The sequence below is a fragment of the Staurois parvus genome, unplaced genomic scaffold (assembly GCF_062004578.1).
Source record: "Staurois parvus isolate SC_StPar_1 unplaced genomic scaffold, SC_StPar_1.0 ptg000022l, whole genome shotgun sequence".
In the NCBI taxonomy this organism is placed as follows: Eukaryota; Metazoa; Chordata; class Amphibia; order Anura; family Ranidae; genus Staurois; species Staurois parvus.
The window spans coordinates 2,673,873-2,701,799 of NW_028317818.1; the positions used below are offsets into that span (position 1 = coordinate 2,673,873).

The 27,927-nt window shown below is 41.0% G+C and overlaps 1 protein-coding gene across 2 annotated transcripts in view; it reads right to left on the reverse strand.

Moving 5' to 3' along the window:
* Positions 1 to 27,927, reverse strand: part of RHBDF1 (rhomboid 5 homolog 1) — a 187,423-nt gene that overhangs the window by 118,348 nt on the left and 41,148 nt on the right. For both annotated transcript variants that reach the window (XM_089691722.1, XM_089691731.1), the window contains exon 2: positions 8,864 to 9,004. In XM_089691722.1, coding sequence (XP_089547848.1) covers positions 8,864 to 8,980 — 117 coding nt within the window. In that variant the 5' untranslated portion in view covers positions 8,981 to 9,004. The remainder of the gene's footprint in view (positions 1 to 8,863; positions 9,005 to 27,927) is intronic.

Genomic DNA, 27,927 nt, shown 5'->3' on the forward strand with positions numbered 1-27,927 from the left:
TGCAAAGTTTTCTGGATATCCACCACTTGTTCCAACACAGTGGATAATTACAGACAGGCAGTAAAATCACTTTTATACAAGACCTATTTATCTCTTTAGCTGTAGACATTGTGTAGAAATTAATCTTACAAATTCACAGCCATGGCACTAAATTTCTAGCTCTTGCCCCTTTATTTTTATGGCAGCAGAAACTTGTCAGTCTGCCAGCCCTTTGTAGGTCCTTTTAAGGGCTCACTGACACTTCCTGTTGGAGGTGGTAAAAACAGCTGGTTCAACTATGCTTATTCCTTCCCCCAATTCCCCCCTCGACCTTAAGCTGAAAAGGCAGCTAGAGGGGGGATTACACATGCCACGACTGCAAGGCAAAGCAAAATGTATACTCCCTGTCATGCTCAGTATGCAGTACTGGCACTGAATTCAACCCATTCAAGTGAATAGGGCCGCAGCACAACCACCCTACCAACATGTGCACTGCAGTGCGATGGTGTAGCATTTACAGGGTTAAAATAGATGGTGAGGAGGCAACACATCACCTCCTCATTGTCTGTCAAATGCCTCTGAAAAGCGATTTATCACAGACTGCTTTTCAGATGGAGAGCAAAGTCTGTTGCATGTCTAAACGTAGCCTCTACTTATTAGAAACTGACTGAAACTAGGTAGGTTAGGGTTTGGCTTTTCCACACTTACTCAGCATGGTAAAACACCACATTTCACCAAGCAGGCAGTGTCCATTCTGTATAGAGAGAAAACAGGTGGCGCACACACCTAGTGCATTATCCAAGGTTTATTGTAGGAATGAAATAATAAAAACATACTCACAGACAAAGCATGTATCTAAAAAGCATAGAAAAATGACAATGGCCACAACGGCGGGCAAGGTGTTCTCACTGTCAGTGCGGTCAAATGGCTGACGCGTTTCGGGGACGAATCCCTTTCCTCAGAGCTGATGACCAACCTCTGATGTTGATGTATGATGTATGGAAAGAAAGAGCCTCGCTGTTGATGCATCAACAGCGAGGCTCTTTCTTTCCATACATCATACATCAGAGGTTGGTCATCAGATCTGAGGAAAGGGATTCATCCCCGAAACGCGTCAGGCATTTGACCGCACTGACAGTGAGAACACCTTGCCCGCCGTTGTGGCCATTGTCAATTTTCTATGCTTTTTAGATACATGCTTCGTCTGTGAGTATGTTTTTATTATTTCATTCCTACAATAAACCTTGGATAATGCACTAGGTGTCTGCGCCACCTGTTTTCTCTCTATCCAGTGGCTGATTTCCCCGTCTGAGGAGGGCTGCACCCCTGGAACATTTCCTTTGGTTGTCGCTGTCCTGGTACCCTTGGCTTCCCTTTTGGCTGTGCATATCCTGAGGCGCTGGAGAGTACATAAGATATCCGATAGTGTCCATTCTGTGTACAGGCAGTGTCCATTCTGTGTACAGGCAGTGGCCTGCACTTTAAAAACACACTTTTAACCTTTTTATTAACTTTACTGAAATATCACATTGTATGTAACATATCATTTATCTCTATGCACCACAGTTGAGCAACTAAGCTGTGATGCTTATCAGAAAACTGCAGACATGTTACAAATTTTCGTCCTGCACCACAGCTCACCCCAAAGCTGCATTCAAGCCTAATTAGGGCAAATAGAAAGCAACTGTTTTCTGTGTGTCTTTGCAGAAACCCTTAATCTCTGTACACATGTGAACCAGCCCTTAGGCTACCTTCACACTGACCTGAGCGTTTTTTTAGGAGGTTTTTTTTTAGGCTTTTTGAACATTTTTTAGCAGATTTGCAAATAGTATAGGCGTTTATGCTGTGGTCAAAAGAAAAAGAAATAGCTGCTGCTTGAGCTGAAAACGCCTAAAAATAAAACTTAAAAAAATATTAATTTTCATTGTTCAGGTATTTTCCATTCAAGACTATGGGGAAAAATACTCATATTTGCCTGAAAAGTAGCGCAAGTACTTTTTTGAGTGACAGGTGTTTTGCTACAGGCGACAGAATGCTCGTGTGTGAACAGGGACCATTGGAAATAATGGGATTTTACTTGTTGAGCGTTTCTGAGTATCGAGCTTTGAGCTGAAAAATGCTCAAGTGTGAACGGGGTCTCACAGCTCTTTTGCTGCCTATTAAGAATACATAAAAACATTAGTTCCCATAGTCTGAGTACAGCATAAACAAAAGATCTATGTATTCTACTGTACACAGATCATCTCAGTTCTGTGTTCATGTGCCTAAATGAGTCTGCAAAGTCTAATGCAGGCTAATAAGGCAACTTGTCTGTGCTATCAGAGCTCAGCAAAAGGGGCAGAATATAAACTGTGACAAAAAAAAATACATCCTTGTAACCTATGCAGGAGCACAGAGTTGTCTGAGGCGCTGGAGCCTAATATATTCAGAGTGCGCCTCGCCTGTAAAGAATGAGGTTCGAGTTCACTCTGTGGATGGAATCGTCTCCTGCTTGCATAGTTCCCACTCTAACAGCACTTGGAATTAGTCTCCTCTGCAGCTGTCTGCTGGATTTATGTAGCACAACTTCTTTACTGACCACCAACATACAACAAGGGGGCACTTCTCATCAGACCATCAATGTAAACAGGCATTGACACTATCCACATTGGCATTTACACTGACCGTTAATGTATGAGTACTTACACTCATACATAAGATTCTACACTGACCCCCCCGGCATGTGATGGGGCACTTACCCAACTAAGAGGGGTTTCTACATTGAACATTATACTTACAGGCATTTATGTTGACCACAAATGTTACTGAGGCAAATACACAGACCACCATGGATTTTTTTTTTCAGGGGGGGCCTGCATTTCAGGAAGAATGTACATTAGGAGGAAAGGATGAACAGGAGTAGACGACCAACTGGTAACAGGGCTAGTAGTAGCTGAACATGAGTAAACATGTTAGTATGAAAAAAAAACCAAAAAGGAAAAACAAAGAATGCATCCACAATAAATGAGCTTATGGTAAACTCATCTGATTGTGGTAAAGTCTCAAGTTAGTTGAAAAATCTATTTTTCCACCATAACAAACAAATGCAGTGCACTAAAAATATCACCTATGCTTTGTGAATTGAGACTAGAGTTGTTGCTGCATTGTATTTTCTCAAAAATTATTAGACATTGCATGCACGTATAACCTTTTTTCTTTTTTTTTTCTCTTTGTTTTTTGAATCCTCCTGCGTTTGTTTTATGTTTTAGTGTTATTTTTACTACAGTTATATTGTTTTCATTGAATAGCAGGGCGGAGGAGGGGCCCAAGTACCACTTGTTGACTTTGTTCTCTGCAGCTAGCAAGTTTGTAGATAAACACAGTAAATTCATAGGAAATGTATCTAACAGAGGGTGTCTGTCAAATCTCTATAGATGCAAAACAGGCCTTTGGTCTACAGGCAGACACCCCCTAAAGATGAGTGGACTGATGTGAATATACTGTATGTATGTATTTGGCATAGTACCATATAACAGCCTGCTACTATATAAATTCTAGAAACACATACTGTGATGGTTTGGGGATTATCGCTTAATGGTAGTGCTTCTTAGTGAGTTTAGTCCAGTTCAGAAATGCTGTTTAAAGAATATGTCAACCCAAAATTTCATGTTCCTGATATGTGCCTGCTGTACCATGTACTTGTATTAGAAAGTACCCTGTTATCTTTGTATTGCTTCCTTTGTGTGAAATCCCTGGTGTTCCTGCCAGTCCCTCTGCTTTCCTATTACAAACTGACCGCACTAGGCTTGAGAGCACAGCATGGTTAGTTTTCTAGCTGTGCTGGGAACTCAGCCTGCTCTCTCCAATGAACAGGCTTGCTGTGTCTCCCAGCACAGTTTTAAGAGCATGGTGGAGATTCCAGGAGACAGGCAGTTACAAGGCTGTAAAAGGTCTGTAAAAGGTCCTGGACCCATCAGCAGGACCGGTATCTGCTCCTTGGTGCAAGGAGGAACAGAATGAGCACTGCCAGAGCCCTACAAAATGACTTCCATCAGGCCACTGGTGTGAATGTCTCTGACCAAACAATCAGAAACAGACTTCATGAGGGTAGCCTGAGGGCCCAACATCCTCTAGTGAACTAAATCCAATAAAACACCTCTGGGATATCATGTTTCGGTCCATCCGATGCCACCAGGTTGCACCTCAGACTATCCAGGAGCTCACTTATGCCCTGGTCCAGATCTGCGAGGAAATACCCCAGGACAACATCTGTTGTCTCATTAGGAGCATGCCCTGATATTGTCAGGCATGCATACGAGCACGTGGGGGCATACAAACTACTGAGTACCATTTTGAGTTGCTGCAATGAAATTTCAGCAAATAGGACTAGCCTGCTGCATCGTTTTTTCACTTTGATTTTCAGGGTGTCTTTAAATTCAGTCCTTTGTAGGTTGATCATTTTCATCAAACGATGGGGCATCCATATGTTCCTAACACATTACTCAGTCCATATCAGTACAGTGGGGAAACAATTATTTGATCCCCTGCAGATTTTGTAAGTTTGACCACTTACAAAGAAGTGAAGGGTCTATAATTTTTATCATAGGTGTATTTTAAATGATAGAGACAGAATATCAACCAAAAATCCAGAAAAAAGACATGAAACAGATGTTAGAAATTGAGTTGCAGTTCGATGAGTAAAATAAGTATTTGATCTGTAAAAGCTGTAGGCCAGCCCAGGATAACACTCTACTACTACCAGCACGCCTCAGTTTTAGAGCAAAGCAGTATCAACAGAAATATAATTTCACAGATGAGTAACCCTTGTATTCTTTAATGGTCTCTCTGGAAATAATTTTTGGTAAGTACAAAAATCAGTAATCAGTCTTTCTGAAGAAAACAGTGACTAAGAGATAGATTCTCACAGCCTGAGCTACGTGCAGGCAATGGAAAGACAGCTCCTTTTAGAAGGACTGAGGGGAGGTAGAATAATCCTCTGATTAGGGTGAAAGGCAAACACTATGTTCTGCAGGAAGGAAGTTCTGGACTGTAACACCACCTTGTGCAATGCCAGAAAAAAGTTCTTTGCTGCTTTCGCTAGAGGATCCCTGTACCTGACCAGTTTATTGTTGAACATGGTGGCCAGGAAATCCATTTCTAGTGCCTCTCATCTTTGCAACAGATCCTGGAACACTTCCAAGTGTACAGACCACTCTCCCTTTTAAGCCTAGGGAGCAAATGACTTGTCTGGGTGTTTAAAATTTCCTTAAAGGAGGACATGGAAAAACAAGTGGTCTGTGGGGCTCTAAAAGACCGCACTAAAGAACAGCACTATCAGAAGTAACAGGCGTTTCCTCTATTTTCAGAATGGTGCACACCAGATCAAAAAGAGATGAAATGGTCTCTTTCAGTTTGAAAGTAGAGGTAGAGACTGCTGCTCCTCTGAAGCAAGCTTATCCAGAAATGACTGTTCAGAATCAGACAGTATCTGAGAAGCTGATGGTTCAGAGGCCACTAGGGTCAGGGGCAGATCAAATACAGAATCCACAGGAGAAGGCATGGGAGCTTGCCTCTGCATTCAGATTCAGTAAATAAATGGGTAATCTGGACCATAAAGACTTGCATGATTATATTAAAAACCACACCTAATAGAGTTTGGGAATATGAGAAGCTAGAATTCTAGATGCAGGGGGCAGAATGATTCTAGGCTGCAGATATCAGACGTATCACTAGGCGCACTGCAAGTCACACTGGAGCTGTTAGTGGAGTGTGGGCTGGGGCATCTTGTACAACAGACTCAACTCAATCTGTGCCTAGACTCAGACATGTGAGACAACTTCATAGTTGTATTAACTCCCCCTGCACCTGAAGATGAGGGTGAGGGAGGGGCATTCTTTGGAGGAAGATTTCTACTAATAGAAGAGGAATCAGCGTGTGGGACACATCTTTTTATTTTATTTTTAATTAGAGCTTGTACATCTAAGTGGCCTGATCTGACAAAGACCTAAGCTCGTCGTACACTACACAATCTGATTGTATAATATCCTATAGATCTCCATCAACTATATAATGGAAGGATCTGCCTAATTAGATAACAATTCAATACATTTTGTAGGTTTTTCCTTATATTACATAGTTTTGGCTATGCTAAAGGCGATTTTACAGAGAATGTACAACTAGAGTGTACAGTATAGTGTATGGCCAGCTTTAAACATGGAAACAGATGATCAATTTTGACAGAATAGGAAGGTCTATTCCATGTGAGTAAGAATAAAAAGATTCACTAGGGAGCAACAGCCATGTGCCAATAAATCCCTTGAATGATCAGATCTTCTATCCTAGATAAACATTATCCAAAGAGATATTTACAGTGGAGAAAATAATTACAAAAAAATGAAGGGCCTATAATTTTTATCACAGGTGTATTTTAAATGATAGAGACAGAATATCAACCAAAAATCCAGAAAAATAACATGCTACATATGTTATAAATTGAGCTGCAGTTCAGTGAGTAAAACAAGTATTTGATCCCCAAGCAAAACATGACTTAGTACTTGTTGACAATAACAGAGGTAAGATGTTTCTTGTAGGTGGTTACCAAGTTTGCACACATCTCAGGAGGAATTTTGGCCCACTCTTCTTTACAGATCTTCTCTACATTCTTAAGGTTTCTTGACTGTTGTTTGGCAACTCGAAGTTTCAGCTCCCCCCATAAATTTTCTATAGGATTAAGGTCTGAGATTGGCTAGGCCACTCCATAATCTTAATGTGCTTCTTCTTGAGCCACTCCTTTGTTGCCTTGGCGGTATGTTTTGGGCTATTGTCATGCTGGAAAACAACCATCTCCAGTGTTCTCGCTGAGAGAAGAAGGTTCTCATCCAATATTTTACAATACATGGCCCCATCCATTGGCCCCTCAGTGTGGTAAAGGCGGCCTGTACCTTTAACAGGGAAACAGTCCCAAAACATAATGTTTGTACGTCTGTGCTTGACTGTAAGAATGGTATTCTTTGGATCATAGTCAGCATTTTTCTTCCTTTAAACACGTCGAGTTGAGATAATGCCAAAGAGCTCAATTTTGGTTTAATCTGACCACAGCACTTTCTCCCAATCCTTTTCTGAATCATTTAAATGTTCACTGGCTGGGCCGTCGCTAGCTGGGATTCTCTATGTTTTGAACACGTTTGTCCCTGTCACGGATCTCCGGGTCAACTGGGCGAAATCCTTGTTGTTTCCTATTGACCCTCGGACTCCTGGTGAGGCCCTTCCCGCTACCCAACTGCAGGGGGTTGAGAGTTTCCGCAATCTGGGGATAGTGATCTCTTGTCTGGCCTTGGACTTTCTTTCCTTAAACTTAGCTCCGGTAGTGCAAGATCTTAAATTGAAGCTGAAGGCATGGGCATCCCTACCTCTATCTCTCCCCGGGCGTATCATCCTTACCAAAATGGAAATCTTGCCAAAACTCACTTACCTATTTTGACACTCTCCACAATGGATCCCCAAATCCTTTTTTACACACCTTAAGTTGACCTCGGTCCTCATACAACCTTCTATGTCGGTAGTTTTGTTAGGTCTGGTTAGTGATCTCTTGCCCACTGTAGCTGAACATACCCTGATTAGCCTATTATTGTTTTACGCTAGAAAGGCCATCACTTTGAACTGGAAAAAACTTCTCCCCCATCTATTATGTCATGGAAGCAGATAATTAATGCTAATTTACCACTTTATAAGGATACTTATATACACAGAGAATGCCCCTTGTTGTAATTTTGGATGTGTGATTGACCTTCTCCACCCCTGCGAGAGTAGAATACATGAGAACCAATGTTTTATGGTCTTATGCATATGTTCTTTATATGTTAAATAGTTAATAAAAATATATGGAAAAAAAAAATGTTCACTGGCAAACTTCAGACGGGCCTGTACATGTGCCTTCTTGAGGAGGGGGACCTTGTGGGCGCTGCAGGATTTTAATCCATGGCGGTTTACTGTGTTACCAAAGGTTTGTTTGGTGCCTGTGGTCCCAACTTCCATGAGATCAGTCACAAGCACTTCCCGTGTAGTTCTGAGCTCATCCCTCACTTTTGTCATGATCATCCTTACCCAATGAGGCAAAATCTTGCATGGAGCTCCCAACCGAGGGCAATTATTGGTTATTTTGTATTTCTTCCATTTGCAAATAATCTCTCCAACAGTTGTCTCCTTCTCACCAGGCTTCTTGCTGATGGTCTTGTAGCCCATTCCAGCCTTGTGCAGGTCTACAATCTTTTCCCTGACGTCCTTTGACAGCTCTTTGGTCTTGCCAATGGTGGTGAAGTTTGAATGGAAGAAAGAGATTCTGTGGACAGGTGTCTTTTATACACATAATGAGTTGTCAATAGGAGCACCTTCTTAAATTGTCAGTAACAATCTGTGTATCACATGAGGACATAGCCAGTCTGTGGGAGCCAGAATTATTGTTGATTGATAAGGGATCAAATACTTATTTTACTCACCGAACTGCAACTCAATTTATAACATTTGTTATATCATTTAAATTTATATTTTGTTATATCATTTAAAATACACCTATGATACAAATTATAGACCCTTCATTTCTTTGTAAGTGGGCAAACTTAAAAAATCTGCAGGGGGTCATATAATCATTTTCACCACTGTATATTAGCAAAGAATGTTTAAGGAAGTCTTCTCTGTATATAATCTACATGTGTATGGGCACTTTAAACTAACAAGGGTAAAAAAAAAACCTTAGAGTCTGCTTGGGATAGCTGCAGTGTCACACAGATGCTGCAGCATAGAGTATATATATGTTTATTTTTTAAATTAACCCCATAATTCTCCTCTAAAATAGAAAGACCTTTTGCATGAAACTCAAAATGCATTCAAATCTTTAGTGATATATTACCTGCACAAAGGTTGGCTCCTCCGTTGTGGTAACAGGAGCAGATGGTATCTCTAATTTTAGCCATGGTGGCTTCTTTCTCTGTAGACTGCTTGTGCTATCTCGACGTACTTCTGTCATCTTTGCCTTCTTGACTCCTTTTACCTGTTGACAGGAAACAAGGTTCTAATGTTAGACATGTCATTTGAACCCCAAACAGCATTTCTTGGAAATTATTTTCATGCCAAGAAGTGAAAATCCAAATGCTCTTCTAAGCATCCCTAACATGCAAATGTTCCCTAACAAGAAAGTGAACCCTAACACGTAACCTACCTCCGTGAACTGTTAAAGTAAAATGATGCAGAAAAATGGCAGCAGGTGCTCTGGACTAATGCATTAAAAGTTGAAATATTTGGCTGTAGCAGGAGGCAGTTTGTTTGCTGAAGGGCTGGAAAGCAGTACAATAATGAGGGTCTGCAAGGAACAATCAAGCATGGTGGAGGTTCCTTGCAAGTTTGGGGCTGCAATTCTGCAAATGGGGTTGGGAGATTTGGTCAGGATCAATGGTGTCCTCAATGTTGAGAAATACAGGCAGATACTTATTCATCTTATCCATCATGCAATATTTATCATTAGGGAGGCATATGATTGCCCCCACATTTATTTTTCCCCAGGTCAATGACCCCAAACATACAACCAATGTCAGTAAGAGCTATCTTCAGTGTAAAGAAAAAGAAGGAGTTCTGGAAGTGATGGTTTGTCCCCTCAGAACCCTGATTTTAACATCATCGAGTCTGCCTGAGATTGCATGAAGAGACAGAAGGATTTAAGGCAGCCTACATCCACAGATGATCTGTGGTTAATCCTCCAAGATGTTTGGAACAACCACCTGCCAAGTTCTAAAAGCCACGATGTGATAGGGACATAAACTAATATACAGGAGAAGGAATGACATACATATGGCACCCACAGCATTTAAAGAAATAGAGAAAGTAAGATTTCTCTGGGTTGCAGGCATAACAGGCGTACTATAAAAAATGGACACTAAGTAAACAAGAGAAAACTGGATGCAAACCATGGCTTCTACTTCCTGATCAAAAGTATACTTTAAAAGTTTACCCTAAACCAGCAACGTGTTGCTTCCTTTTGTATAGGGTTATGTGGTGAGTGATGGCAACAACATCCTCAGTCATCTGAACAAGAAAAGATAACATATCTACTGCTAGATGCCTGGGGCATAAACAATGCACTGGAAAGGTTATGACTTCATTATGAAGGAACATCACTATTATCTAACCTAAATCCAGTTGTTGCTTTCCATATGCCTTTCCAATGCCATGACTTTTTTATGTGTTAAATTTAGTTTATGAATAGAACAAGAGCTCACTTTTTTAGCATATATCATTTTCTTTCATTTTCATTGTTGTTTTCATAACAAAACATGCAAAAAATCAATACAATAAAATTTCCTTAGTTATTACATCTAAAATAAAGGTTCCACATCTTAAAAATATCCATAAAAGACTTTCTAATGAAATACCTTGGTATAGCAGCAAAAAAAAAAAACAACAAACACAAAAAAAAAAGGAACTTCCATTACTTTTTGTATCTAGCGTTTTACACAAAAGCAATGTTTATTTACTATTTAGCTATCATTATAACATATACATGATAAAATATTTGGTAACTGACTTTACAACAATGTACACTCTGATACATTATGGTTTTGAAGGATACATTCTCCTTTAATAAATGCACATCTTTTTGCAGGTAAAAAATATGCATTTATTATTTTTTTTACTAGGAGCCTAGAAAGCATTGCACCCGCGATCAGCTGGGCAGCACTAAGTTGAATACAGATGTAAAATGTTAGAAAAGGTGAACTTATCCTTTAAAGTATCCCATTCATTTGTCTGAAAGGGAACCATACTGAGCAATGCACCAAAAATTCAGTATACGAGACATGCTTCCAACGCGCTGTTATATATAGGCAAAGGTTGACACTATGTTCAGCTAAGACCTCCACTACAGTTCCTTTTGGCCAATCAATATGATGAGAAGGAATGCACAGAAGACAAGAAGTGTCAGAGCCAGGGGTGTAATTACTGGGTTCACTAACGCGACCCGGTCCCATGCTCCAGGGGGCCGTGTGGCTCCCCTGTAAACCTGGATAAGAGGAGTGGCAGGGATGGCATATAGATGAACCAATCCTCTCCATTTTGTTTCTGCAGCCGCTGAAAGCCTGCTTCTCCTCCAGCTACCTCCCGCATGCATTTAGCGTCTGCAAGGGGGAAAATGAAGGGGATATGTCATTTACTGACCCCTTCCTTTTCTGAATAGACAGAGTAAGTGATCAGCACCAATCACTGACTCTGTGCTTTCATAACTGAAGCATAGTAAACTGTGTTTACTATTCTTCAGTTTGTGAATGAATGGAATCTCTGTACAGAGCTATTCCTGTCAATTCATTCTGTACTGCTGAAGCTGCAGAGATGGAGACTGATGGCTGTGTCCTCAATCTCCTTTCTCTGTCTCAAAGATGAAATGTCATAGGTCTGTTTAGACCCCTGATATTTTACCAAAGCTCCCAAATGAGGTTCCTAAAAATAGTAAAAAATAAAAAATTGTAAAAAAAATAAATAAAATTGTAAAAAAAAAAATACAAAAACTACAGACACCAGTGGCGGAACTACCAGGGTAGCAAAGGTTACACTTCTGACCGGGCCCTGGCATTCCACCACTGGGGGGGCAAGACGGCAGGAAGGGGGCCCAATGCAGAGCACGTGAAAAGGTCCCATTGCAGGACCATAATAAAGGGCAGGGGGGCCCTTCATTGTTTTTTGCACCGAGGCACTGAAGGTTCTAGTTATGCCTCTGGTCAGAGCTTTGCCTGTCAAAGCACCCCAACATCAGCTGTAATAGAATGCTTTTTAGAGGCTGCTGAAGGTACAGTATGTACAGGCATCTTGACACTTTATATCTGCCCTGAAAGAAAAAGAAAGATTTGCAAACAAAAAATGCAGTTGTTCAGTAGAACCATAAAAAAACAACAGAGGTTCAAAATACATTTTTTATCCATGCCACAATGATGGAGTTAATTTGGGGAAACTGAACTGAAATATGTGACACAAAAAGTTTCATTTATATATATCTCAATATCTACAAACAACATAAATCCAGTTTGTTTGCACCAAAATCTTTTGACAACTTTGATTTCTGCTCATTTTTTCATTTGCTTTGTTTGTTACTATTTTCAGTGTAGAATTAAAAAACTGCACTGACCGGGTAAGAAACATCTGGTAGGGTCCCTAGTGTTCTCCACTGTTACAAAATATATAATCATAACCTGATCTGCTTTTGCTGAAATTTGTATTTTTTCAGTTGAGGAATTTTGTGCAGTTACGTAGTGATTCTTCTAATGTGTATGGCCAGCTGTCCTCTAATCTTTTCACAAATGTGCAACTACAGATTATAATTATTTTCCGAGGGATGACCTTCTGAAAAGTCACCAAAAACACTTGCCAGAATTCACAAAAAGCTCTTTTGTTTTTATGACAGCACTGCTCTTGCCATGTAACGCCTAAAAGTTAAATCTCTGGAGCTAAAACATTTTCTATTAAAGTTGAACTTCACCTAAAAATGTCAGCTTTTTCGACTCCTCCACCCCCTCCTCTACTACGTTTGATTTTTTTTTTTTTCTTGAAGTGGGTACCTATTTCTGACAGGTACCCGCTCCACGTCTGTCTGGATCACTTAGGGGATCCCAGCAGAAGTTGGCCCCCACCTGCGACATCCTGGGACACGTCACAGGTCCCAGGAGGTTGAGGGTCCATTGAGAAAGCGCATCATCACTCACGCATGTGCAATGGGAATTTGTCTGTGAAGCACCAGAAAGTCACACATCGAAGATTGCAGCACCAGGCACCAGAAGACCAGTGAAGAGCTGGCCTGGCTGAGGACAGCGCTAGATCTATGGACTAGTGTCTTTTTATTAAAAGTCAGCAGTTACAGTATTTGATTTTATTTTTTTTTCCAGGGTGGAGTTCCTCTTTACCTATGAATTTGACACCACTATTATTACCCTATTCTGGGAAACTGATCTTGTATTTGCATTACTCTACAATTACAGCCATTACAATCCAGCATGACCATCCAAAATAAAAGGGGATACTTGGAAGTCACACAACTTAACCTCCCACACCCAGTTTATGTGGAAAACAATTCAAAATCTGAGTTTTGAAGTGCGGAACAGTCTTCCAGCAGCTTCTGCATATAAGTTCAAAAAAGGGTTGGTTCCTTTCCAAGAGAACAAATTATAATGGGATACCACACATTATAAAGGATGTTTTACTTCCCCTGGATCACCTAGGGGTCGGGGTTTTCAAGATTCAAGATGTTTCTGGTTGAACTCTAAAGACATGTTTTATTTCCCTAGCTTTGTAATTATATATAACATTGTGGTTTCTGTGCAATTTCCTTTCTGTCATTTCCAATTTGTGTGTTTTCCCTTATTCTGCAAATTTGATAAGATTCTGTGCCCGGTTATAACTGTGTAAACTTGTATAACAGTGTTTGCCTTATTTTGTTATTTCTGAACTGATAAAAATATGCTGCTTGAAGGCACATTTAGATGAAACGCAAGTGTTAAATCATACCATATTTTTGTAACACATGTAAATAATCTGAGCCTAGGTTCACATATATGTGATGTGGGAAATACAACGATTGCTGTGAGTTCCCACACCACATCCAAATCGCACTGTGTTCATGCGATCTGCTGTGGGTGTCAATGTTAAGTTAACGACACCCCAAAATTGCCAGAATTCAAGTGCAGCAAAAGAAGAATACAGGCAGCACAGTGGATAAGTGGGTAGTATGTCAGCCTAGCAGCACTGGGGTCGCTGGTTTGAATCCCAACCATGGCACTTACCTGCATGGAGTTTGCATGTTCTCCCTGTGCCTTTGTGGGTTTCCTCCCACCCTCCAAAGACGTGCTTGTAGGTTAATTGGTCATAGTATGTGTATGTATGAATGTGCATTAGGGAACTTAGATTGTATGCTCCTTGAGGGTTAGAGACTGATGTGAATGTAAAATATATATGTAAAGCGCTGTGTAAAATGATGGTGCTTTAAAAGTTCCTGTAATTAATTTTCGCCAACTTTGTTTAAACAACATCCAGGGTAAGCATCACCTTTCTAAACTGACATGATGGCTCCAGGGGCGGACTGACCATTTGGAAACTCGGGCACTGCCCGAGGGCCCGGGGTCAGTAGGGGGCCCCATGAGATGCCCCTGGTACCTTTTTCAAAGGCTTTTTTGAGTTTGGGCAAGGACACAGGGGCCCCATGATCCCCTATTGCCCAGGGGCCCCATGCGTTGTCAGTCCGCCCCTGGATGGCTCGATGATGGCCCAATCATACAAATCCTGATTCCTGACCTCCACCTACTGGAAGTGGAGACTCAGCCCGGGTTCACACTTCTGCGGCATATTGCATACGATTCGCCCAGGAACTGCACCGCATTCCTGTGCAAATCACATGTGAATTCTGTGCGCTGCGATTTGAGCCATACATTTTGTACGGCTCAAATCGCACCGCATCCACACCAAAAAAGGTGCAGGACCCTTTTTTCTGTCCACATTACAATCGGATTGCATGGGTATTCACACCCATGCGATCTGATTGTACACATCGCACCGTGTTTCGTGAACCTATTTCGAATTGTTGTTAAATTAACATACACACCCACAGCGGTTCACATGAACAGTGTGCGATTATGATGCGGTGCGGAATTCACAGAGAAACCTTTGCGAATTCCGCACCGCATCAGAGAAAAGTCTTCTTCCTGCTTACAGCGGACTGATGACATCATCGCAGCATATTTAGTCACTTGACTGAAGTCCAAGGAATGCTTTTTAATCGCAAAAGCTTTATGAAAAATTATAATGTTGCTGTATATTGCAAAATGGCAGAATGGCAGACTGTCAGTGTAAGCTGTCTGCCTGTACCTCGGGTAGGCAGTTACACTATGACCGGAGGAATCAATGGACTACTAGAGCACTCAACAATGCCCTCGCATTCCACTGAGAACTAAAAGCTATCAGCCGCATAGGCTGTCAGTACTTGTAGCTCATTCATTCACAGAACTCTGTGAATGAATAACCTGGCCATGTGGGCGGAACCCTGCATGGCTGCGCTCTTTTCAAATAGTAACAGCAGGTACAGGGAGAAGAACCCCGACCTGCTGTAACAGGGAAAGGGAGATTAGGGAGCGGCTGCAGAAGTAGGAAATGTTGCATGTTCCACCCTAAAAACAAGCGGAACATGTAACGTGAACTTATCCTTTAAGCTACATTACCGGTGCTGAAAGGAAGTGTAAATCACCATGTACCCATATTTGCAAATTTAAATCGCAGTTTAAAAAGACAGTGCTTATCTCTACAGTGGAAACTATTGCTGCTGGTTTATTGAGATGACGACTCCTCCTATAAATAAAACTACTGATAACAATTTCCTCCCTTAAGGAAGTCTATTTAACTGCCAGTTTGACCAATTTCAGCAGCCCATAGTAAACGTTTTTTTTCTCATTATCCTCAGAAAAAAAGGAAGTTCTTTTGTTAAAAAAAAACAAGTTTGTTCCCTATGCACGTATCACACAGAGGAGTATGGTTGTGGAACTGGCAGAGCCTGATGAAATTCCCCTCCAGGTTCACCACCCTTGTGACTGACAGCGGAAAGCAGTAGGCAAATTCTAAAATCATTAGATAGTCCAATAGTAGTTATGGAATCCACCCACTGCCATTCGCTGTCAATCACACGGGAGATGGACCTGATGGGGAACTCTAAGGGACTAGTTAACCATTCGTTTCACCTGTTTGCATCTGACAGTAGTAGATTAATTCTACTGCTGCTATTGAGCCATGTAATGGCTATGGAATCTGCCCACTGCTGTCCTCTCTTAGGTGTCCATTTATGAACCAGCGGTAATAGATCGCTGCTCAGTTCTCCGGCATTCTCGGAGAACACAGTTCTCCTGTGAATGCAGTTTATGAAGCAGTTCTCCGAACGAAGGGAGAACGGTCTCCAAACGCTGGAGAATGGTCTACAAACTCTGGAAAACGGCTCATTTTACTATAATCTCGCGAGATTACAGTAAAAGATCAGTTTACTAAGCAGAGGTAAATTATCTCTGCTTAGTTTTCGGTCCCTCTGATTCTCCAGCTCTGGGCTGGAGAATCTGGAGGGAGAACACAGATCTCCAGAGAAGGGCTGACATGATCTCCTGAGTGTCATAAACTGTGAATGACCAGAGAATAGCTGAGATCCGTTGAATCGCAGCTATTCTCTGTGTCATAAACGGACACCTTAGTCAGAAAGGAAGATGACTAGATGGGGAGCTACTCTCTCAAGTCTCAACATTATCATAAGATTCCACCCACTGTTCTCCTTCAGCCCCACTTCACTGGTTGCTAGGGTGCTGGCAGCATGTATCCGAGCAAGCAACGAAGCAAATACAAAACACAATATTAAAGCAAACACACAACTTAGATTTCTTTCTAATTAATTCCAACTGCATTACCTACCAATTGTCAGTATTTCTTTTTGAATTTATCACAGCCATAGCAACACATTGTATAATTTGCCCAAATAAGAACTTCCTAAATCTTTTGCATATATCAGAACTCTAAAGAAACTTTCACAAGGCTTTCATGAATTAGATGCAGAACTTTCTAAAGGACCAGTAGTGCCAGAAAGTGTTCCAAATGCCTTATTAAATTGCTATATGTTTGAACCTGGTGTTTGAATTTTTTATTATTTTTTTTAATTATTCATATTTAATTACTTATTCAGTGTAAATGTTATTTACTGTAAATACTAATTTGCGTTACAAAAACTCAAGCCATCAAAGCCATGTAAAATAAAAACAACATATACAACTTTCTGTGCAAAAAAATGGCAGTCCTCATACTTCTGTTCTCTAAAAACTTATGCGCTTTCATATTTTAAATTAAAGTGGTATTGCAGCTTACCAATTCTTAGATGTGATGGCTGCATTCATTTTTTTTAGACTTTCTTTCTTCTATTTGCATCTGGTGATTTGGCCAATAAGTCTGTTATTTTTTCAAAAGAACAAGAGTCTCCAGCAAATTAAACAGTTACAGAGATGAGACAAAATATTTACCACTGACAAGGGAGTGCTCACAATGATCAGTTTTTATTTATTTATGTAAAACCTTTATCCCAAAAGGGAAAAAATGTTTGATGTAACTTTTTATAAAGTATTAGCTAGAGTTTGGCTTTAATTTGTTAGTAATCTGTTAGTAATTTGTTTAAATCTCTTAGTACATCTAACAATCCCCCCCCAGATTGATATGCTGCTGTCTGACTGTAGCCCCTCTGTGCCTTCAATGAGTAGGGCATTCTAATACAGGTGATATGTTGCTGGCCAGATCATCAGGTGAAAACAGAGGAGGAAAAAAAGCCTAAAAGAGAAAATGAATGCAGTCACCACATCTAATGATTGGCAAGCTGCAATATAATACATTTTTGGTTTTGAGTTTAATACTGCTTTAATTTTGTGTTTAATAAGGCATACTGTATATTATGGATTTAAACACTGTTAGATTACACTCCACCAAAACAATCTCATAAATATCTTGGGTTCCTATCAGGACTTGGCAAGGCGACATTTATATTTACCAAGCGCAAAATGGCATGGAAATCCTCTACTGAATGACTAAATTGTGACTAAATAGCTTAAGAGGAAATGACCATCAAACAATGGAGCCCCTTGAGTCGGTTTCATGCCACACGCTATATTCCATTGTTAGGAACACTGACACAGACACAAGTGCATATTTGTGTAGAAAGCAACTGTGCAATAGAGAGAACAGAGATGGACGTGCAATATATTGAACACTTCAGATTGATCAACCTGAAAGATAATCAGTTATACTCAACAATAAGAAACACATACTGTATTAGCTGGTATGCATTCATATACCTTTGCAGTTTCAGTGCCAAAATGAAAACAAAAATTGTGCAAAACTATCTCCTCCCTGATCTCTAACCTATCTGTCAGGAGCCGACTGGCGGTAGCCTCTAGTGACCCACAGGCCGAAATTCCTCAGGGCGCGGAGTCTAAGCCTCAGTCTGCTGTTTCACCAGAGCCCCTGATGGTGGGGATGGACTTGAAGCAGCCTGAGACCAGCCTGAGGCCCCCGAGTACACCCAGCTGTGGTAGAGGTAGTTGCCAGTGGCAAGTAGCAGGTGAGAGCCAGATGTGAAGAGGTGGTGTGTAGCGTAGTCAGACAGGCCAGGTCGGTAACAGCGGAGGCAGACGGTACAGAGCGGCAGGCAAAAGGATAAACGGGTCACATTCCAGGTTCAGCAACAGGAGGTCAGGTAAACAGGAGAAGACAGAAGAATGGTCAGACAAGCCAGGGATCAGGGCAGGAGAAATCACGGCAATCCGGGTCAGGCAGGGTCGGCAACAAAGGCAATCTCAGGAACTAGGAACAGGTACAGCAGGAATAAACCAAACGGCAATGTGAGTATTGCCAGGGTCCGTTTAAATAGTGCGCCCTGCGCTGTCATTGGTGCCCGCGTGGCCGCGATTGCTGCCACGGGCGCCTAGGTCCTAGCGCCCCCATGTTGCTGCGCCTAGGAAATCAGCCCGTGCATAGTCCCTGACACTATCCTAACACTCAACCTGGCCCAACATTTAACTTTAGAATCCACCCAAACCCCAACACTTAACCTAACCCAAAACCTGCAGCTGCTGACTTTTATTAAACAGCCACTTACCTGTCTCAGGAGCTAGCATGGTCCCCACCTGGCTGGTTTGTTCACTAGTCTTCAGTCCCAAGTGCCGGGATCCTAGCTGTGGGCATCCGATTGTGACTGCTTGTGGCTTCACAGCCACTGCTCAGCACGCATTCGCTAGACGAGCTACACCTTGTGAATGGTCCCGAAGTCTTCTGGGACATGTGACATGTCCCAGATCAATGCAGGCAAGGAGGGGGGGAGAGGAAATTTAACTCTAAATGCTTAACCTGACTCTAACACTTATAGTGAACCTTCACTCCTAAAAACAATCTTGCACCCTTGCAACTTTCTCCTCACTAAATGCAAATAGAAAAACAAAAAAGGGGCGCACCGACCTAGTGCATTATCGTTTAAAATATTTATTGAAAGAACAAAGTACGTATTATACTCAAATCAAGAGGATGATTTGAAGTGTTGGCTCTGAGGAAGAGGTTGTGGTCTCGAAACGCGTTTGCCAGTTGGTCATGATTTGCACATCTCAAAACCCATACTGTATTCATAATAGAAAACAAATCAAATGCTCAAACTGAGAAAATTTATAATTTTAAGAAAAAAATAAGGTACCTTTGAAATTCATGGCAGCAACACATCTCAAAAAAATTGGTATGGAGCAACAACTACTAACAAGGACGAGCTGGAAGAACATTTGGTAGTTAATTGGGTTAACTGATCAATGTACAGAAAGCGCATGTGCAAAAAGTATTGCCTCCTGAATATGGCAGTATTGAAATCCTGTGTGTAACCAGCTGGTGTCAGTATGGAACCATCGAGCGTTGTGACATCAAAGCCCCTCCCCTACGCATTACGTCACCGGGTCACGTGGTTTCATGGAGGGAAATACTTTTTGCATAAAGCGCTTTCTGTACATAGATCATGTGAGTTTACTACTTTTTATCAATAAATGGTTGTTTAAAGATAAAGCACTATGATCTGGTTACTCTTTTAACATATCCACTGTGGGAGGAGAGTCAATTGATGAACGAAAGGGATCCCACTCAGCAGGACACCATCCCATCCATATTTGGTCCAATTGAAGGGACACAGGCTTTATATGACCTCACTTAATGGTTTGGTCATATACTTGAGGTGAGAACACAACCGGTGGGGGTGCATGCATTTTAAAGTGTATTCACACAGAAGGTGTATTAAGAAGCACAGAATTTATATATTTAAGTGAACTCAAGACATTTTGTTATTCACAGTGGATTCATGTAATATTGCACTAAATGTTATTTGGGCACGTATATATGATTTGTAATATATTGATAACAGTGGAGCGTGGCACAATTTAGCATTTTATGTATGCTCCTAGTAGCTAAATAGTGTTATCCCATGTGTCCAGTTTTTGGGAGCATTTTTCCAACAGAAAATAATGTTGAATGCTCCTCAACACAACTAAAATGCTCTCAACAGCTTTTTTTCTACATATACTGTAAAAACGCTAATAAAACGCTAATGCTCCTAAATGCTTCTAAGCACTACTACAAGCTAGCACAAAAAATGCTATTATCAATGTTTTTCATCCAGCTTTCTTGTCTAGCTTTTTTGAGCTTATAAAAAGGCTAGTGTGCATTGAACCTATCCTTAATTATAACCTTGACCCCCTCAACAGCTAAACTTACCTTATCAGGAACTGAAGTTATCAGTGACCTTTCCATGCAGTCTCTGTACTGAAACCGGTTTAGGTAACAGTCACAAGCCTCATTGTCCCCTGTTGATCTTGCTTTCACATACAGGGACATGCACAGCTGCATACACCCATCATGGATCTGCACATCTATCCACATCAAAAATGGGACCAGGGCTTCATATAGGGGTTTAGTTACTAGAGCTGGAGAGTGCAAAATTAGGCTCATTTCTGCGAGAAACCAATCAGCTTCTAACCTCAGCTTGTTTAATTAAGCTTTGGCAATAAAACCTGGCAACAGATTTCTATGCATAAGTGAGCATGATTTTGCACTCTAAATAAACCCCACAGTAACTGGTAACTGCTGCGCTGCTGTTAAACTTTCCTGCCCCCTGACCTTTGGCAACTGACTTGGGGCCTATACCTACAGTGGGGTTCGAAAGTTTGGGCACCCCAGCTAAAAATTTGTATTAATGTGCATAAAGAAGCCAAGGAAAGATGGAAAAATCTCCAAAAGGCATCAAATTACAGATTAGACATTTGGGCACCCTGCAGAGTTAATATCTTGTACTGCCCCCTTTGGCAAGTATCACAGCTTGTAAACGCTTTTTGTAGCCAGCCAAGAGTCTTTCAATTCTTGTTTGAGGTATCTTTGCCCATTCTTCCTCACAAAAGTCTTCCAGTTCTTTGAGATTTCTGGGCTGTCTGTCACGCACTGCTCTTTTAAGGTCTATCCATAGATTTTCAATTATGTTGAGGTCAGGAGATTGTGAAGGCCATGGCAAAACCTTCAGTTTATGCCTCTTGATGTAATCCCCCGTGGATTTCAAGGTGTGTTTAGGATCATTATCCATTTGTAGAAGCCATCTTCTCTTTAACTTCAGCTTTTTCACAGATGGCATCAAGTTACCATCCAAAATTTGCTGAAATTTTATTGAATCCATTTTTCCTTCTACTCGTGAGATGTTCCCTGTGCCACTGGCTGCAACACAACCCCAAAGCATGATTGATCCAACCCCATGCTTAACAGTTGGACAGAGGTTCTTTTCATTAAATTCTGTGCCCCTTCTTCTCCAAACGTACCTTTGCTCATTACGGCCAAAAAGCTCAATTGTAACCTCATCGGTCCACAGAACTTGTTTCCAAAATGCATCAGGCTTGTCTATATGTTCATTTGCAAAGTTCAAACGATGATTTTTGTGGTGAGGACGTAGAAGAGGTTTTCTTCTGATGACTCTTCCATGTTGACCATATTTGTACAAGTATCTCTTTATAGTGGAATAGTGTACCACAACTCCAGTATCTGCCAGATCTTTCTGGAGGGATCGTACAGTCAAACGTGGGTTTTGAATTGTTTTTCTCACAATCCTGCGAGCTGTTCTGTCTGATATTTTTCTTGGTCTTCCAGATCTTGCTTTAACTTCCACTGTTCCTGATGACTGCCATTTCTTAATTACATTCCGAACAGAGGATATTGACATCTGAAAACGCTTTGCTATCTTCTTATAGCCTTCTCCAGCTTTGTGAGCGTCAACTATTTTCAGTTTCAGTTTTCTAGACAACTGCTTAGAAGAACCCATGGTGCTGATTGTTGGGGCAAGGTCAGATGAGTCTGGGCATTTAAAACCTTTGAGCTTGACATCACCTGGTCTTCCCAGACGATGATTGAGAACAATCCATGACACTGGCAGGTCTCAGCTTTGCAAAGGGGGCAGTGCATGCTATAAATTCTGCAGGGTGCCCAAACTTTTGCAGACGTCATTCTTTTGTTTTCTGTTATTTTGAAAGTGTAAATGATGGAAATAAAATCTAACTTTTGTTGACATATTATAAGAATGTCTAATCTGTAATTTGATGCCTTTTGGAGATTTTTCAATCTTTCCTTGGCTTCTTTATGCACATTAATACAAATTTTTAGCTGGGGTGCCCAAACTTTCGATCCTCACTGTATATAAAGCTTACCCACTGCCTGTCCGTATTCTATCTCTACTGCTCTAAAATCTGAATTTCAACATAAACTACACACTGCTGTATTGTCGTTGCTCTGTTTGTTTGAGTATCCCCCAAAGTATGTAACTTCTAGCCAGAAAATAATTACTTGTGCCAAATGTGTGCACACCCTTCAGAATAATGAGTTCCAGTTTGAAGGCTGGAATAAGTCTTTATTTGCTCCTTCTCACTCCATCAGGTCACTTGGGACTTCTCGGCTGCAACTTCTGCTTCAATTCTAGTTGTTTTTCCCAGCCCTGATTTAAAGCAGAACTAAAGAAAAAATTATAGGACATAGATTTTTCTCGATAGAAGAGACTTTGTTACCTCTTCTGCCAGGTCTTTACACATTTGCTAGCAGTTGTCTTTAAAGTACAGTGTATACTCCCAGCACCTGTAGGAAGCTGAAGAGTTAAAGCCTAACTTCTATAAATTTGAAAATGATCCTTTGCAGTGGGTTAACTGCTGGCTTTGTCTAGTGGGGAGCAAAAGCACTTTTACTTATCTGGTCCTCTGCTCCCTAGGCATTATCATGTCCAATGCATGGCTATAGACCCTGCACTGGTCTTGAAGATGTCAGGACCTTAGATTGCTGGAGCACATGGCAGAAGATGCTGTAGGTAACAGTCTAGCTGCACGAGGAGTAGAGGATCAAAGGATTGGGTATGTAAATCTTCTTTCCTGTCTCACCTTTATTTAATCAAGCAATTAACCCTTCCGATAATTTTAACATTTACTGGAATTGGACTTTAAGCCGAATGACATGATAATGCAACACTATGCCAAGTGCTCACATTACCACCTAAGTTTCCATTCAATTTTAGGGCCCATTCACACCAAAAACTGCATGTCTACTGCACCTTTTTTGTGCACATTTCCATGCATTCGATGTGCATTTGTAGTGCGTTTACATACAGCTGATGTGCATTTTTCCATGTGCATTTGTCTTGTGAGATCACTTCCTGCTTCTTTCTTTCTATGGGCTTTTATGTGTACTGTGGTGTGTTGTGCATTTGCAGGCATTTACATGCGTTTGCATGTGTTTTTGCGTGTTTACGGTGTGGATTCAGCAGGCTGTACTTTTTTTTTTTCTCAACTGCACTGCTCTGTAATGGTGTGAACTATGCCCATATGATAACTTGGATTTTGGACTAGTTTAGACTGTCTATGCAGTTGGAATGCACTCAAAAATGCATCCAACTGCATCTGATGTAATTGGGCCCTTAATCCTTGACCGCCTCTTTGGGGATGGAAGTCAATTCTAAAGCTAACCATACACTAGCAGAACTTTGTTTAAAATGTTTTATTTTAGGATTGTTCTTTGTTTGATTTACTAAATGTTATTGGGGTCTGCTGATCGCTGGTACAATGCTTTAGAGGCTCCAGAAACAGAAAATATTAAATGCACATTTTTTTACCTAAAAATGTATTATTTGTTGTTAAAAGGTGAACTCATTCTTTAAGTTTACTGAAACAACGGACAACTCAACTTCACCTTGCAATCTACTACAAGTGAATATGATGTTAAGAGCAATAATCTCACTTTCAAATCCCGAGGCCAAGGCTCATCACCACCATGAACAGAAAAATCCTCCTTCACCACTATATCAGTAACCTAGATATCTTATTTTTGCTTGACAAACAATCCAACAACTTTTATCCCGACTGTCTCTCCCAATGTCCATTAGTCTAAACACATAAAAATTGGATTAATCCATCGTTTCCTCCCTCCTAAAGAAAGGCACAGTGGGTGTCAGGAAAACCTTTGTCTGTATTATGCAGGTTTGACCTGTGGGTAAGATCAAAGTTGTCTCATCTGCAGAAGGTCTGTGTAGTACTGAGCATTGTCATGATCTTTCTCTTGTCCTGCCATTTCACTTGAATCGCTTGGCATTCTGAACTCTGTAGCTAATGAACTCTATAGTAATGGTTACTTCATTGGTTGTTTTGCTGAAAACCAACACATTCCCTGTTCTTTCAAGTATACACAACAATCAGCTTGGCTGATGGTTCTATTATGAAATCTGAGCAGATAAACCTGGGCTATTATTTAAAGTAGTTCTTCCAAATCGTCAACAATATCTTTGTATTTGTATTGGGAGCTCTTCACTGTTCCTGTAATTCTCTACATTCCTTGTGTTGAGGCACACAATCCCGCTGTGTAAAGTATAACCAGAAAGCATTGGTTCCAATCCAGTCTTCTACTAGTGCTCCTCTGTTGTGCATGGGTGGGACCAGCCTGCTGTTTGCCTCAACAACCTGCCTTTCTAACAAGAGCCAGTGACAGTGATTCCTCCTGTCTGCAATGATTAATTAGGAAAATACTAGGTTAATAAATGCACTGGTTTACAACAGCAGCATTTTGTGTACAAGCACAGGCCAGCCAGAAGTGTACAATATATAGCCCAGATAGACATGAGATTCTTGACTCCAAAACAGCCACACCATAGGTCACTGCTGGTGCTCTGCACAAGGAATGTTAGAAAGCAGTAACACTATATCACGAAATAGAACGTTACATACTGTACAATTTAATATTCATTTAGTATAGGCAAACAGTTGTTCAGCATACAAATACAATTTAAACTGTGCAAATGTGTAATTTTTTTGATGCTAAGTAATTTGTATGGAATGTTTTTTAATGATAAGCTGTAAAATGGATTCCCTACAGCCAGCAAAAATACACCCTGATTTCTACAATACATCCTCCTAGCATCAATAGACCCCATCCAGGAACAATAGATTCCCTGCAATAAAATACCCCACTAGTAACAATAGATCCAACACAGCAACAATAGACCCTTCCAGTTCCAGTTGACCTCCTAGCAACAATAGACCCTTCCAGTTCCAATTGACCTCCTAGCAACAATAGACCCTCCAGCACACCTCAGTACTCCTTGTCATTACATACAGTCAGTGCTGGATTTGCCGGAACTGCGTTCCTCTACGTTTCCGCTAAAGAAAAGCCCTGATTAGTACAGACACATTTATAGTGCCGTCAATTTATGCAGCACTTTACATATATTTTGTACATTCACATCAGTTCCTACTCTCAAGGAGCGTACAATCTAAGGTTCCTAGCTCACATTCACATGCTGGGGCCAATTTAGAGAGGAGCCAATCAACCTACCACCATGTCTTTGCCTTATAAAGCTTAATGCATTGATGGTACATTGACAGTACAATAAAATACACATTCCCCAGTAAAATATTTGTTCAAATTCTGTCCCCAGCCCTTGTAGTTTAAAACTTTCACTGCTATTGGCTCCTGCTTTTTCGGTGCTTAATCTCTGAATTTCTAGTCTTCGCAGGAAATAGTTAAGAGTGGACATTGCAGTCTCAGTCACTCTGTTAGTCTGAAGAAGGGAAGGGAGGGGGAGAGACGAACAGGGGAGTACCTTGCCATCCTAGGGTTGTGTGTTTCTATTGATGCACACAGTGTAGGGAGACACAACTTCAGTCGCTGAATGGAAGGGTGGCTCCATAGGATTTTGCAAGAGAAAGAAGCCACCATGAAATAGGAAATGGCACCAGCTTTACAGGGATTAAAAGATAAAGGCGCTACATACTCCGTAAGTGATTAAATCAGCTAATGAAAGTGCTATATCACTTTAATGTTGTCAATAAAACAATCAGATGGGCATACAGATATTGTGCCAATTACACTTAAATGAAAAAGAAAATAACTGCTCTTCAGAATGTATTACACAAAAAATATTGAAGCTAGTCAGGAAAATATAAAAAAACAGCATCATATTTAATTAAATACGAAAATCACTAATTAAGACAACATGTCTATTTTCATAACTTTCTAGAGTCTCTATGCCACACCCATTAAGTTTTAATAAAGTATCATACTAACACTCACATCAATTCTTTTAAAGTGGACCCAGAGGCTATTTTGCACCGTACTCATAAGTACTCTTACTTTACTAATTCACATATGAACAATCACGCAAAACAAAAATTTCCCAAATAGCCAAGATGTGAACTGGACACAGCTGAGCTCAGTGAACGGTGTGCACCACGTCAACAGTTGGTGGCACAACAAATAATAAACAATTTAGGTTAAATTCACTAAAGCTCGCTTTCATGTGCTATCTATACTACATGAAATAGCTTTTTAAAGAGGAACTCAAGTCTCCCCCCACAAAAAATCAAGCAAATACTGTAGCTGCTGACTTATAGTATAAGGACACTTTCCTGTCCTGGGATCAAGCGATGTGCTTACCTGAGCTGATTCTTCAATAGGCTGTGGCTGCAGGCGCAGGCATCTTAAGTAAGGGAAACAGGCAGTAAAGCCTTTTGGCTCCACAGCTGGCTTCCTACTGCGCATGCGCAAGCCACGCTGCATTTTGTGAATGGTCCCGCAGTCTTCTGGGACCTGTGATGTGTCCCAGAAGACTGCGGGGGGGAAGGAAGAGGGGCCAAACATCATTGCAGCGATCTGACTCTCAAAACCAGGTACCTGCTCCTCCCCATAAAATGCCAAATGTGGCAGTGGGGGGGGGGGGGGATATGCAAACAAGCGGAACTTCCCCTTATCCATTTTAAAACCTAAGTGAAGTCTCTTATGACATTAGCCAGATATGTTTAACCGCTTACCTGCTGCCACATAGCAGATATACTGCTACACGGCGGCACGGGTGTGCAAAATTACGTATATATACATGATCTTGCATTCCCAAGTAGGGGGTGCACGTGCCTCACCTCTGCCACCATTTGCAGCTGCAGCTGTCAATCACCGGGTCCCAGCAAGTGATTACCCGCCAGCGCATGGGGATTACCAACAATCACTGATGCGGAGGAAGACTGTTTTGTTTACAGTCTTGCTCCCTGTCAGCTCGGGCACACTGCTCAGCCATCCCAATCAGTGTGCTTACAGTGAAGCACACCCCCCTTCCCTGCCCCTTAGTAACACACTCCCTATACACAGTTAACCCTTTGATCGCCCCTCACATTAACCCCTTCCTTCTCAGTGTCATTAGTACAGTGTCAGTGCTGTTTTTTAGCACTGATCACTGTATTGGTGTCACTGGGGATGTCAGTGACACCTAGTTAGTTCCCCCAGAGTGAAAATGCCTGTTGCAGTCCTGCTAAAAGTTGCTGATCGCCGCCATTACTAGTAGGATAAAAAAAAAAACCCAGTATATATACCGCCATTTGTAAACGCTATAACTTTCACATAAATCAATTAATTTACACGTATTGGGATTTTTTTTTTAACAAAGACATGTAGAAGAATACATTTTGGCCTAAATTTATGATGAAATTTGATTTTTAAATTTTTTTACTGGACATGTTTAATAGCAAAAAGTCCAAAATATTGTTATTTTCTCAAAAAATTAAAAACGCACAGGCGATCAAATACCACCGAAAGAAAGCTCAATTCGTGGGTAAAAAAGGACATAAAAATTTCATCTTGGTGCTGCGTTGCATGACCACGCAATTCTCAGTTAAAGTACCGCAGCGCCGTAATGCAAAAAATGGCCTGGTCAGGAAGGGGGATAAATCCTCTGGAGGGAAAGTGTATAAGCAGCAATCTCTTTGTAACAATCCAACCTGCCCCATAAGTCAATGCTAGATCTCTTCAGCAGGGAATGGGAGGATGGAGCACAAACTCAATTGTATTGAACTGAGTGCA